The sequence below is a fragment of the Chiloscyllium punctatum genome, chromosome 25, assembly GCF_047496795.1.
Source record: "Chiloscyllium punctatum isolate Juve2018m chromosome 25, sChiPun1.3, whole genome shotgun sequence".
Classification (NCBI taxonomy): domain Eukaryota; kingdom Metazoa; phylum Chordata; class Chondrichthyes; order Orectolobiformes; family Hemiscylliidae; genus Chiloscyllium; species Chiloscyllium punctatum.
This window is the reverse complement of record NC_092763.1, coordinates 49384444-49397562: the sequence shown is the minus strand read 5'-3', so window position 1 is coordinate 49397562 and position 13119 is coordinate 49384444. Positions and strand designations below refer to the sequence as shown.

The window sequence follows — 13119 nt, the reverse complement described above, 5'->3', positions numbered from 1 at the left end:
TCTATAAAATCCACCCAGCTAATCTAATTTGAATCATTAGTTTCCTCCAGCACCCTCCACCATTTACAGTTGTAGCAGATGGCTGTCATGCACTAGGCACCTTCTCAGCTCCCAGCAAATGCAGAATTAAGGAGAATCCCAAAGCATTTTATTCTTATATAAGCAAGCTTATAAATAGAGAAAGGATTAGTCCACTAAAAGATAATGAAGGAAGGCAGTGTGTCGAACCTGACAGAATGGGGGAGATTCTGAATTATTACTTTGCATCAGTGTTCACTGCGGAGAAGAACATGAAGAATCTTGAGATTAGAGATAGAAGTTTGATTAGTCTGGATCACGTTGACATAATTAGGAAAGATATGTTGGTAGGCTAGCAGTTAAGGTGTACGAATCCCCAGGATCAGATGGGATCTATCCCAGGATGCAGAGGGAAGCGAGAGAGGGAATAGCTGGGGCCTTGACATATCTTTGTGGCATCCTTAAACACAGTTGGAGGTGCTGGAGGACTGGAAGGTTGCTCATGTTGTCTCCCTGTACAAGAAAGGTAGTAGGGATATTCCGGGTAACTACAGGCCAGTGAGCCTGACGTCAGTGGTGGGGAAGTTGCTGGAGAAGGTACGAGGGATAAAGTCTAGTTATATTTAGAAAAGATTGGCTTATCAGTAATAGGCAACATGGTTTTGTGCGGGAGAGATCGTGCCTGACCAACTTTGAGGAAGTGACCAAGTTGATAGATGAAGGAAGGGCTGTTGATTGCATATACATGGACTTCAGTAAGGCATTTGATAAGGTTCCCCATGGTAAACTAATGGAGAAAGTGAAGTCACATGGCGTGCCGGGTGGATAAAGAACTGGTTGAGCAACAGGAGACAATAGTAGTTGAAAGGAGTTTCTCAAGATGGAGAAAGGTGACCAGTGGTGGGGCCACTGTTGTTTGTGATATACATAAATGATCTGGAAGTGGGCACTGTTGGTATGATCAGCAAGTTTGCAGATGACACGAAGATTAGTGGAGTAGCAGAAAGCATAAGGAACTGTCAAATACAGGAAAACATAGATAAACTGGAGAGTTGGGCAGAAAAGTGGCAGATGGAGTTCAATCCAGACAAATGAGAAGTGATGCATTTAGGCAAGTCTAATTCTAGAGCGAATTATACAGTGAATGGAAGAGCCTTGGGAAAAGTTGCTGAGCAGAGAGATCTGGGAGTGCGGGTCCATTGTATGCTGAAGGTTGCTGCACAGGTGGATAGAGTGGTCAAGGTGGCATATGGTATGCTTGCCTTCATTGGATAGGGTATTGTGTATTAGAGCTGGCAGGTCACATTAAAATTGTACAAGACATTGGTTTGGCTGCATTTAGAATACTTTGTACAATTCTAGTCGTCACATTACCAAAAGGATGTGGACGCTTTGGAGAGGGTGCAGATGTTGCCTGGTATGGAAGGTGATGGCTATAAAGAGAGGTTGAGTAGGTCAAGTTTTTTCTAATGAAAACAGAGATAAAGGGGGACCTGATTGAGGTTTACAAAATCATGAAGGATATAGACAGGGTAGATAGAGATAAGCTTTTTCCCCAGGGTGAAGGATTCAATAATGAGAGGTCACGCTTTCGAGGGGAGGGTTGAAAAGTTCAAGGGGGATACACGCGGCAAATACTTTACACACAGGGTGGTTGGTGTCTGGAATGTGTTGCCAGTAAAAGTGGTAGAGGCAGGCATGGTAGATTCATTTAAGATGTGTCTGGACAGATGCATGAGTAAGTGGGGAGCAAAGGGATACAGATGCTTAGGAATTGGGCAACAGGTTTAGACAGTAGATTTTAATCTGCTCAGGCTTTGAGGGCCTGTTCCTGGGCTGTAAATTTTCTTGGTTCTTTGACCTGTGGTAACTATGAGGGACTTCACAGAAGGAGGGGCAGTAGTAGCAGACAAGTATACAAAATGCACTGAAGCTAGAGAATGCAATGCCTCCTACATTTCTACCTCCATGGACAGGTTGGCAGTTGTAATACAGAGATTGAGCACGGTCAAGGGACATGAGAGTCAGGCACACTTGCGTTAGTTGTCAGTTGTGAAGGCAGGGGGAAAGAGAGTGGGGCAGGTAGCTTGCCCTCACATAGAGATACCTTCTTCCTTTTAAGTGCCCATTCCATCAACCCAACAAGCTTCACATTTTCTCAGGTCAGTACCCAAGTCACCAAATGCACTTACACTTGTTTACCACCCCACCCTGTAGCCTATTGCTCTATGACTTTCAGGCTGGCTGCATATGTCATGTGTTGGGCCTGAATCCTGCTGTCATGCACCCTTGACTGAGGACTGATGCATTGCATGGCCACCTACCTGGTTGCATGTCTGAGTTAACTATTATTACAAGGATTAGTGGTGCTGGAAGAGCACAGCAGTTCAGGCAGCATCCAACGAGCAGCGAAATCGGCGTTTCGGGCAAAAGCCCTTCTTCAGGAATAAAAGCAGTGAGCCTGAAGCATGGAGAGATAAGCTAGAGGAGGGTGGGGGTGGGGAGAGAGTAGCATAGAGTACAATGGGTGGGTGGGGGAAGGAGATGAAGGTGATAGGTCAAGGAGGAGAGGGTGGAGTGGATAGGTGGAAAAGAAGATAGGCAGGTAGGACAAGTCAAGGAGACAGTTACTGAGCTGGAAGTTTGAAACTAGGATGAGGTGGGGGAAAGGGGAAAATGAGGAAGCTGTTGAAGTCCACACTGATGCCCTGGGGTTGAAGTGTTCTGAGGCGGAAGATGAGGCATTCTTCCTCCAGGCGTCTGGTGGTGAGGGAGCGGCGGTGAAGGAGGCCCAGGACCTCTATGTCCTCGGCAGAGTGGGAGGGGGAGTTGAAATGTTGGGCCACGGGGCGGTTTGGTTGATTGGTACGGGTGTCTGAGATGTTCCCTAAAGCGCTCTGCTAGGAGGCGCCCAGTCTCCCCAATGTAGAGGAGACCACATCGGGAGCAACGGATAAAATAAATGATATTGGTGGATGTGCAGGTGAAACTTTGATGGATGTGGAAGGCTCCTTTAGGGCCTCGGATAGAGGCGAGGGCGGAGGTGTGGGCACAGGTTTTACAGCTCCTGCGGTGGCAGGGGAAAGTGCCAGAATGGGAGGGTGGGTTGTAGGGGGGTGTGGACCTGACCAGGTAGTCACGAAGGGAACGGTCTTTGCGGAAGGCGGAAAGGGGTGGGGAGGGAAATATATCCCTGGTGGTGGGGTCTTTTTGGAGGTGGCGGAAATGTCGGTGGATGATTTGGTTTATGCGAAGGTTTGTAGGGTGGAAGGTGAGCACCAGGGGCGTTCTGTCCTTGTTACGGTTGGAGGGGTGGGGTCTGAGGGCGGAGGTGCGGGATGTGGACGAGATGCGTTGGAGGGCATCTTTAACCACGTGGGAAGGGAAATTGCGATCTCTAAAGAAGGAGGCCATCTGGTGTGTCCTATGGTGGAACTGGTCCTCCTGGGAGCAGATACGGCGAAGGCGGAGAAATTGGGAATACAGGATGGCATTTTTGCAAGAGATAGGGTGGGAAGAGGTGTAATCCAGGTAGCTGTGGGAGTCAGTGGATTTGTAAAAAATGTCAGTGTCAAGTCGGTCGTCACTAATGGAGATGGAGAGGTCCAGGAAGGGGAGCGAGGTGTCAGAGATAGTCCAGGTAAATTTAAGGTCAGGGTAGAATGTGTTGGTGAAGTTGATGAATTGCTCAACCTCCTCGCGGGAGCACGAGGTGGCGCCAATGCAGTCATCAATGTAGCAGAGGAAGAGGTGGGGAGTGGTGCCGGTGTAATTACGGAAGATGGACTGTTCTACGTAGCCAACAAAGAGACAGGCATAGCTGGGGCCCATACGTGTGCCCATGGCTACGCCTTTGGTCTGGAGAAAGTGGGAGGATTCAAAGGAGAAATTGTTAAGGGTGAGGACCAGTTCGGCCAAACGAATGTGTGTCAGTGGAAGGGTACTGTTGGGGACGTCTGGAGAGGAAAAAACGGAGGGCTTGGAGGCCCTGGTCATGGTGAATGGAGGTGTAGAGGGATTGGGTATCCATGGTGAAGATAAGGCGTTGGGGGCCGGGGAAACGGAAGTCTTGGAGGAGGTGGAGGGCGTGGGTGGTGTCTCGAACGTATGTGGGGAGTTCCTGGACTAGGGGGGATAGGACAGTGTCAAGGTAGGTAGAGATGAGTTCAGTGGGACAGGAGCATGCCGAGACAATGGGTCGGCCAGGGTGGTCAGGCTTGTGGATCTTGGGAAGGAGGTAGAACCGGGCAGTGTGGGGTTCCCGGACTATGAGGTTGGAAGCTGTGGGTGGGAGATCTCCTGAGGTGATGAGGTTCTGTATGGTCTGGGAGATGGTTTGCGGATGGGGGGTGGGGTCATGGTCGAGGGAGCAGTAGGAAGGTGTCCTCGAGTTGGCGTTTGGCTTCAGCGGTGTAGAGGTCAGTGCGCCAGACTACCACTGCGCCCCCTTTATCCGCTGGCTTGATGGTGAGGTTGGGATTGGAGCAGAGGGATTGGAGGGCTGCGCGTTGTGAGGGTGAGGGGTTGGAGTGGGGGAGGGGGGACGACAGGTTGAGGCGGTTAATGTCCCGGCGGCAGTTGGAAATGAAGAGGTCGAGGGCAGGTAATAGGCCAGCGCGGGGTGTCCAGGTGGATGCAGTGTGTTGGAGGTGGGTGAAGGGGTCCTCGGAAGGTGGGCGGGAGTCCTGATTATGAAAGTAAGCTCGGAGGCGGAGGCGACGGAAGAATTGTTCGATGTCACGTCGTGTATTAAATTCATTGATGCGTGGACGGAGGGGGATGAAGGGGAGTCCTTTGCTGAGGACTGATCGTTCGTCCTCAGGTGAGTGGGAGGTTTGGAGGGATGGTGAAAACTCGGCAGGGCCGGGAGCTGGGATCTGGTGCGGGTGTGGAGCTGGGAGTGGTCGGAGCCAGTACCTGGAGTGGGTGTGATGGTGGGGTGAATGGGGGTGGAGGCATGAGCTGGGGTAATGTTGCCCTTGGGATTCTGGGGTGTGGGCATAGTGACAGTGGGGTCTGTGGGGGGGCGTGTCAGCAGAATGCAGGTGAGTGGCGCTGGTGGAGGCGGAAGTGGTGGTGATCATGGCAGTAGGGGAAGTCACTGAGCGTGTAGCATCAGCGATGATGTGAGGGCCGGAAGTGGCTGTGGAAGTGGCCATGATGTGGGCGGAAGTGACATCATCACTCAGCGTGGGGGTGGTAGCTGCGTCAGCCGCATGGCTAATGGCGTTTCCGAGGCCAGGGGAATCTTCTGGAATGTTTGAGGAGCGCTGGTTATGGAGGTGGGTGGATAAAAGTTTGTTGTACTTACAGTTTTTGATGTTTGAGATGCCTTTATTCCTGATGAAGGGCTTTTGCCCGAAATGTCGATTTCGTTGCTCGTTGGATGCTGCCTGAATTGTTGTGCTCTTCCAGCACCACTAATCCAGTATTTGGTTTTCAGCATCTGCAGTCATTGTTTTTACCTTTTACCTTATTACAAGGGACAACTGGGCAATGCATGCCTTTAGGCACCAGGTGAAAGTGCACTAAAGAGCAAGAAGAGTTGCCCTGGTTGACAGCCTGATCCATAGCATGGATTGGGTTCCTGTTGCCGAGCAGTACACATACCTGATGCTGATTTTAAAAAAATGTTGGCAGCCAGTGTGCCCTGCTAGACAAGTCTGGGCTTGCTGGGTGCACTGCCAGTAAATTGCAGAAATGCCAGCATGGTGGCAATGACTCCCTGAAATTTAAGGGTCAGTGTTTGTGGTAGAACAAAGTTAAAAATCACAACACCAGGTTTTACTCCAACACGTTTATTTGGAAGCACTAGCTTTCGAAGCGTTGCTCCTTCTCCAATTCGTGGTAGAAAAGGTGTGTGCCCATTAATTGTGCCCTACTCTGTAGCTTGGCCTCAGGCAGGATTGAGGCCAAAGGTGGGAACATATCCACTAAACACCTGCTCTGGTTTTCCTAATGCCTAGTTTGGCAAGATCACAGCTGAAAAAGTAATGATCAACAAGGATCTTTTCAATCACTAGTTGGTGTCAATTTGAAACTTGCTACTTACTGGCAAGAATCTCAGCATGCTGCTTGTGGAAAACATAAAACATCAGGTAAAATGATTTGAAGGAAATATGTACTTCACCAGTCTCTCGCCCAATGTGGTCACATATCTCACCATTACCCACAACACAGACCTCAGATTCTGGCCAAACTTTTAAACGCAGTTATCGTGCAAACTGACTATGGTAATTAAAAGTTGAGACTGTAGGATATGGTCGCCCATCTCAGAATTAAAACACAAGTTCAGATTCTACATGGAAAAGAAACTAAAATAGGTAATTCTAGGTTGCATAATGAAGCTACAATGATTATTCAAATAAATTGCATTGTGTTGCAATTTGTCCAATTCTAACCACAGATCGATCAAAATAAGCCACCATTGCAATACGATTATGCACTTTAAATACCTGCAGCAAAGATGTCGGCCTCAGGAAAGTGTTCAACGTTTGTAGATGTAGCCGGACTTGGCTCAGGAAAAGAGTTGAACACGTCTAGGAAAAGAAAAAAGAGATACAGGAATTATATGCAGTACCAAAATATCTTTCCCTCCACCATGCCACTCCATAGATCTTTACAAATACGATTCCTATTTAAAACAAGTTTACAAATACTTTCTAAAATGTCAAAAGAGGAAATAAAATACAGTAGTTTTAACTTTGGAGGGGATAGTGAAGTAAATGTGAACATTTGTTCCTGCAGTCCTCTGAAAATTGATAGCCATAACAACATTTACAAAGTTACCAGCTGAATTTCTTTAGATCCAAATTTATTTGGATCTGAAAGATAGGTGAAAATTCAGAAACACTTGCTAGAAGAAACGTAAACTGGAGTACTAAGTTCAATTGCATTATCCAATGTTCAAATTAGTAGTAACTGGAGGACATTACACAGACCCAACTAGCACAGAGCCAGCTCCTACAGTGAATAGAATCCCTGACACTTAGTTCAGAACAAATGTATTGTAAAAACAGTCAGCCAGGACTCCGATTGGACCAGATTAAAACACCCATAGAAGAAATCATATTCTAAGATCCACCTGGCTAAGTAGTAACCTTAATGCAATTTAACTAGATTTCCTCTCATATGAAACAGAGTCAGTTATGTTTTAAAGCATTTGTTCTACCTCTCTACCAACCAATTATTACAGAAACTAGCAGTACAAAAACCTTCCAAATATAGTACTTTTCAATATTAGTCTAAATGAATAGAAGATTAAAGCACATATTGTTAATGAAAGCATTGAGCAAGCACCAGGACAGCCATTCATTTATAGAAATATAGATAAAAATCACTCAAAGTCTTTCACACAAAATAGTGCAAGCAAATCTCAACAAGTGAGGTACTCTATGCTAAGAGCATGAACAATGCACCCATGTTCTGAAGGATTATCTCAAACTCATTTCAGATAAATACGCCTTATTTTAAGTTAACATCCAGTGAACACTCCAACATCGGGAAAGATAAATCTATAAAGGGATGAAAAATCAGATAAAGCAAAAACATCAACTGTTTTTGTACAGGAACAGTCACCTTTTCAGTATACTTTAGTGTAATTGCCATTTTCTGTTGGTAAGGAAAGCTTCAGGGCCACCTGTCATAGTACATATAAATTGATCAAAGTTCACTGGGTAGTGGCAGTAGTATTGCTGAGGGCAAGTGACGTGGAGGGAGGGGAAAAGATGCTGATATAGAGTCATAGATATACAGCATGGAAACAGACCCTTCGGTCCAACCTGTCCATGCCGACCAGATATCCCAACCCAATCTAGTTCCACCTGCCAGCACCCGGCCCATATCCCTCCAAACCCTTCCTATTCATATACCCATCCAAATGCCTCTTAAATGCTGTAATTGTACCAGCCTCCACCACATCCCCTAGCAGCTCATTCCATACACGTACCACCCTCTGCTTGATGATGTCCAAAAATCACAACTTCCCTCATCACTATAACTTAGAACACTGCACATAATAGTTAACTGGCTTCTTCCAAATTTTTGATTAACAATGTTCATTGAAAGCTTCACATTTATGCATCTGTTTTGAAAGGGCACATGTTTTCTTGCTATCTTTAAGGCTTTTGAATATTACTTTTGAATTAATTTCAAAGTCAGAATAACAGATTTATTAAATTCTAAATGCAAAGACATTTAAATCTAGATAATGTTAAAATTGTAACATTTAATTCACAATAAATTTCATCACTGCATTAATGTGTGTAGTATCCTTTTTTTAAAAAACTCAAGTCATGGTAAACAACAAATTTGAGGCATTCAAGTTTTGGAATTCAGAAGAGGGAAGGGGGAGGGGGGGGGCGCGAGGAGGGGGGGGGAGAAAAGAGGAGGGGGGGGGGAAGGAAAGAGACAAGTTAACGCATAGAAGAAAACTCAAACATGATAGATCATCTGCTGTTGAATATTGGCATTACTGGTGAAGGTTTTTAAACAGGTTTCTTGTACTGGTACTCATTCTGCAAATTGGAATGGTACTTCAGTGTAGAGTATTCACAAACGTTGGGTGGAATCAACACAAGCACCATTAGTTTCTTCAATTCTGGACAGCAATACATCAGTTTTATCTTTGATTTTTGAAATTGCTTTTGGGAGAAGCAATACAAACGTATAAGTAGATTTCAATTATGACCCAATGATTAAGTTTGTATTCTGATACAATGCATCTTTTAGTTGAAATTTAAGATGGTATTTCTAGTCAAAGCTAAAACACAATAAAAAAAAGGACAAGATTTGACTCAGCTGATTCAAGTTTATATTTTACTTCCCTTCTATCAGAGTTAAAAATACGCAAGTGGAAAGGACGCAGCCATACCCAAGCTGAATGAAATACAGAAGTCAATTTCAATCACTCCTAAAAAACTTTGTCATACAGCTTCCTTGAAATGACAAAGTATTCCTCAATTATTTGAGGACACTGCAAGAATGCTTTAGATAGAAACTGAACTAAATTACTTACATTCTACCTGGAATGGCAACCTCTTAGAACATACAACATAGAAAAGTTGAGCACTGAACAGGCCCTTAGGCCCACGATGTTGTGCCGAGGTTTAATCCTAATGTAAAATATAGTAACTTAACTTACGCACCCCTCAACTCACTGCTATCCATGTGCATGTCCAGCAGTCGCTTAAATGTCTCCAATGACTCTGCTTCCACCACCTCAACTGGCAACACATTCCATGCATTCACAACTGTGTAAAGAACCTACCTCTGATGTCTCCTTTATACCTTCCTCAATATCTTCAAACTATGACTTCTTGTACCAGTCAATCCTGCCCTGGGGAAAAGTCTCTGGCTATTGACCATCTATTCTTCTCATTATTTTGTACACCTCGATCAGGTCTCCTCCCTTCCTCCTTCTCTTCAGAGGTCTGAGCTTATTCAACCTTTCTTCATACGGCAAACCCTCCAGTCCAGGCAGCATCCTGGTAAACCTTCTTTGCACTCTCTATCTTTCCTACAGTAGGGCAACCAGAACTGGACACAATATTCCAATTGTGGTCTCACCAGGGACTTGCAGAGCTGCAGCAAAACCTCACTGCTCTTAAACTCAATACCCCTGTTAAATGAAAGCCAAAACACCATATGCTTTCTTAACCACCATATCCACTTGGGTGGCAACTTTGAGGGATCTATGTACTTGAACATCCAGATCCCTCTGTTCCTTCACACTGCCAAGAATCCTGACTTTAATCCTATATTCAGCATTCAAATTTGGCCTTCCAAAATGCATCACTTCGCAGTTATCCAGGTTGAACTCCATCTGCCATTTTACAGCCCAGCTCTGCATCCTGTCTATGTCACGCTGCAACCTGTAGTAACCCTCTATACTATAGATGACACCTCCAACATTTCGTGTCATCTGCAAATTTACTTAACTACAAAGAGCAGAGGCCCAAGAACAGACCCCACTCAACACTGTCCTCCAGGCAGAATATTTTCCCATCTACAACTACTCTCTGCCTTTGGTCAGCCAGCCAATTCTGAATCCAGATAGCCAAGTCTCCCTGTATCCCATGCTTCCTGCCTTCCATGAATGAGCCTACCATGGGGAACCCTATCAAGTGCCTTGCTGAAATCCACATACACCACATCCACTGCTCTATCGTCGTCGACCCATCTTGTCAAAGAACTCAATAGGATTTGTTAAGAATGACCTGCCCCTCACAAAGCCAAGCTGACTGCCTAATATCACACTATGCTTGTCAAATAGTCATAAATCCTATCCTTCAATTCTTTCCAAACCTTTGCTGACCACAGATGTAAGACTGACTGGTCTGTAATTACTAGGGGATTTCCCTATTACCCTTCTTGAAAAGAGGAACAACATTCACCTCCTTCCAATCCTCCAGTACGACTCCCGTGGAGAGTGGGGAGGCAAATATCCTTGCTAGCAGCTTTGCAACCTCCTTTCTTGCTTCCTGGAGCAGCCTAGAATAAATCTGGTCTTGCCCTGGGGATATATCAATCTTCATGGTTTTCCAAAATTTCCAGCACATCAACTTCAATCTTGATCTGGTCAAGACTGTATCCCAGCTCCTCTAGAATTTCATTTACAAGTAGTTCCCTTTCCTTGGTGAAAACCGAAGCAAAAAACTCATTTAGGGCTTCCCCGATCTGCTCAGACTCCACACACAAGTTCCCTCCGCTATCCCTGATTGGCCCTACCTTCTCCCTGATCATACGCTTATTCCTCACGCATGAGTAAAATGTCTTTGGGTTCTCACTAATCAGTCTTGCCAAGCCTTTTTCGTGCCCCCTCCTGGTTCTCCTCAGTCCATTTCTGAGCTCCTTTCTAGCAAGCCTATAATCCTCTAAAGCAGTGCTAGATCCTGGCTTCCTCCACCTTACGCAAGTTGCCTTCTTCCTTCTGACAAGTTCCTCTGTTCTACTCATCCAAGGTTCCTTAATCTTACCCCTTCTTACCTGTCTCAGAGGAACAAATTCATGCATCACTTGCAACAACTGCTCCTTAAATAGTCTCCATACGTCTGCTTGCCCTCTGTGGAACAATTGCTCCCAGTCTGTTCTTCCCAATTCCTGTCGGGCAGCGTCATCGTTTCCTTTTCCCCAATTAAATATCTTCCCTCTAACTGCTCCTTTCACTCCCCAAGGCTATGCTAAATGTGAGGCAATTGTGATCACCATCACCAAAATGCTCTCCCACCACGAGATCTAACACCTGCCCTGGCTAGTTGCCGATCACCAAATCCAAAATGGCCTCTCCCCTTGTCAGTCTGTCTACATACTGACTAAGGGAATCCTCCTGAACACACCTGACAAAAACACTCCACAAACCATCTGCACTAGAGGTTCCAGTCGATATTGAGAAAGTGGAAATCACCCATAACACCACTGCTACTTTAGCATTTTGCCAGAATCTGCCTGCCTATGAGATCTTTAAATCTCTCTACTGCTATTAGTGGTCTGTAGAAAACCCCCAATGCGGTGACTGTTCCCTTGCTGTTCCTAACTTTCATCCATACTGACTCAATAGACAAACCTTCCTCAACAACCTTCATTTCTGTAGCTGTGATGCACTCTCTGATTAGCAATGCTACACCCCTCCTCTTTTCCCACCCTCCCTGTTCTTTTTAAATGTTCTAAACCCTGGATCATCAAGCAACCATTCCTGCCCCTGTGAAACCCATGTCTCAGTTATGCTCACAACATTGTAGCCCCAAGTACTGATCCATGCTCTAAGTTTGTCACTCTTATTCCGGACACTCCTTGCGTTAAAGCAGACACACACTTTAACCAATCCCCATGTTTCATCTTATTACACACAGCATCATTAAATACAGCAGAATCACTCTATATCTTCACCCTGTTACAATACAGGGTGAGCATGCCAAACCAAAATCAGCCATACAATCACTGGATTTGCAACACAGTAAAATTAAAACATACATTCAATGACCATTAAAATTACTCAATTGCTCCCAAGCTAATTTTATGAATAATAGATCTTAGATACCAGGTTTATATAACTTAAAATATTAAATAATGTAACTTTGGAAGAGCATAGGTAAACAAGAATGTAATGAATATCACGATCTAAAGCTCAATCTTCTTTGACCATAACTATCTTTGTAAGCAGGGTTTAAGGAATAAATGTTTAAAAAGTTAAAGAATTGTAATTTTTACTTCAATACTAGCTTCCAAAAAAAAAAGGTGGCATAGTGGCTCAGTGTTTGGTACTGCTGCCCCACAGCATCAGGGACCTAGGCTAGATTCCAACCTCAGGCGACTCTGGAGTTTGCACATTCTCCCAACGTTTGTCTGGGTATCCAATCAGCTACCAGCCCTGAGTAAGGTAATACCTCTGTACAGATTCATCTAGTGTCCTTACATCAGTAGTTAAGTTGCATTATTTACCAGGCCAGTTCCCGACAGAAAACAATTTTCCTCCTTACTTTTCTCTTTCAAAGAAAGGAATGTTCAAAGCTGAATTCTTAACTTCAACTCTCAGCTCCAAACCAAACAAAATGAGAGAAAAAAAAAAAAACCGGTGATGGTCTCAACAATCCATAATTTGTTTGAGTTCTCTTTTCTTCCTTTAGTGCACTTTGGATGCCTTGTCCCAAAGATCAGTGAAAAAAAAAACTGCGCTATCCTTCAATTTTCTCTTGGTACCTAGTCTTCCCGGAGGACTCCACTGGTGAGAGACCAATCATTCCATATTTGCCTCTCCATCTGAATCTTTTCTTCTTACCCACAAAGCCTTAAAATTGTTTAAAATGGCTGAAATTTACCAAAAATCAGCTAAGTGAAGAGTTTTATGGAGGATTTCACTGGGTGATCTCTAATAGGTTTTCCCATAATTCTCTGCTGTTTATCTCATTTTGCATGCACCACACCTCTATGATGCTACGCTTGCACTATTGTACTCTCACCAGAGAAAAGCCCAGCAGTGTACAAAGAATGACACAGGACATATGATGCTCTGCAGGGTTGATTGCAACCATTTTCTCTCTGCTACCTCACATTCACTTTAGCTTTACCACTGTACATTTCTCCCACCAAGCCTCATGGTCAACA

The 13119-nt window shown here is 44.8% G+C and overlaps 1 protein-coding gene across 6 annotated transcripts in view; it reads right to left on the bottom strand.

Moving 5' to 3' along the window:
• LOC140495924 (phosphatidylinositol-binding clathrin assembly protein-like) overlaps window positions 1-13119 on the bottom strand; it is a 166028-nt gene that overhangs the window by 33275 nt on the left and 119634 nt on the right. For all 6 annotated transcript variants that reach the window (XM_072595222.1, XM_072595227.1, XM_072595225.1 and 3 more), the window contains one exon: window positions 6474-6557. In XM_072595222.1, the coding sequence (XP_072451323.1) occupies window positions 6474-6557 (84 nt within the window). The remainder of the gene's footprint in view (window positions 1-6473; window positions 6558-13119) is intronic.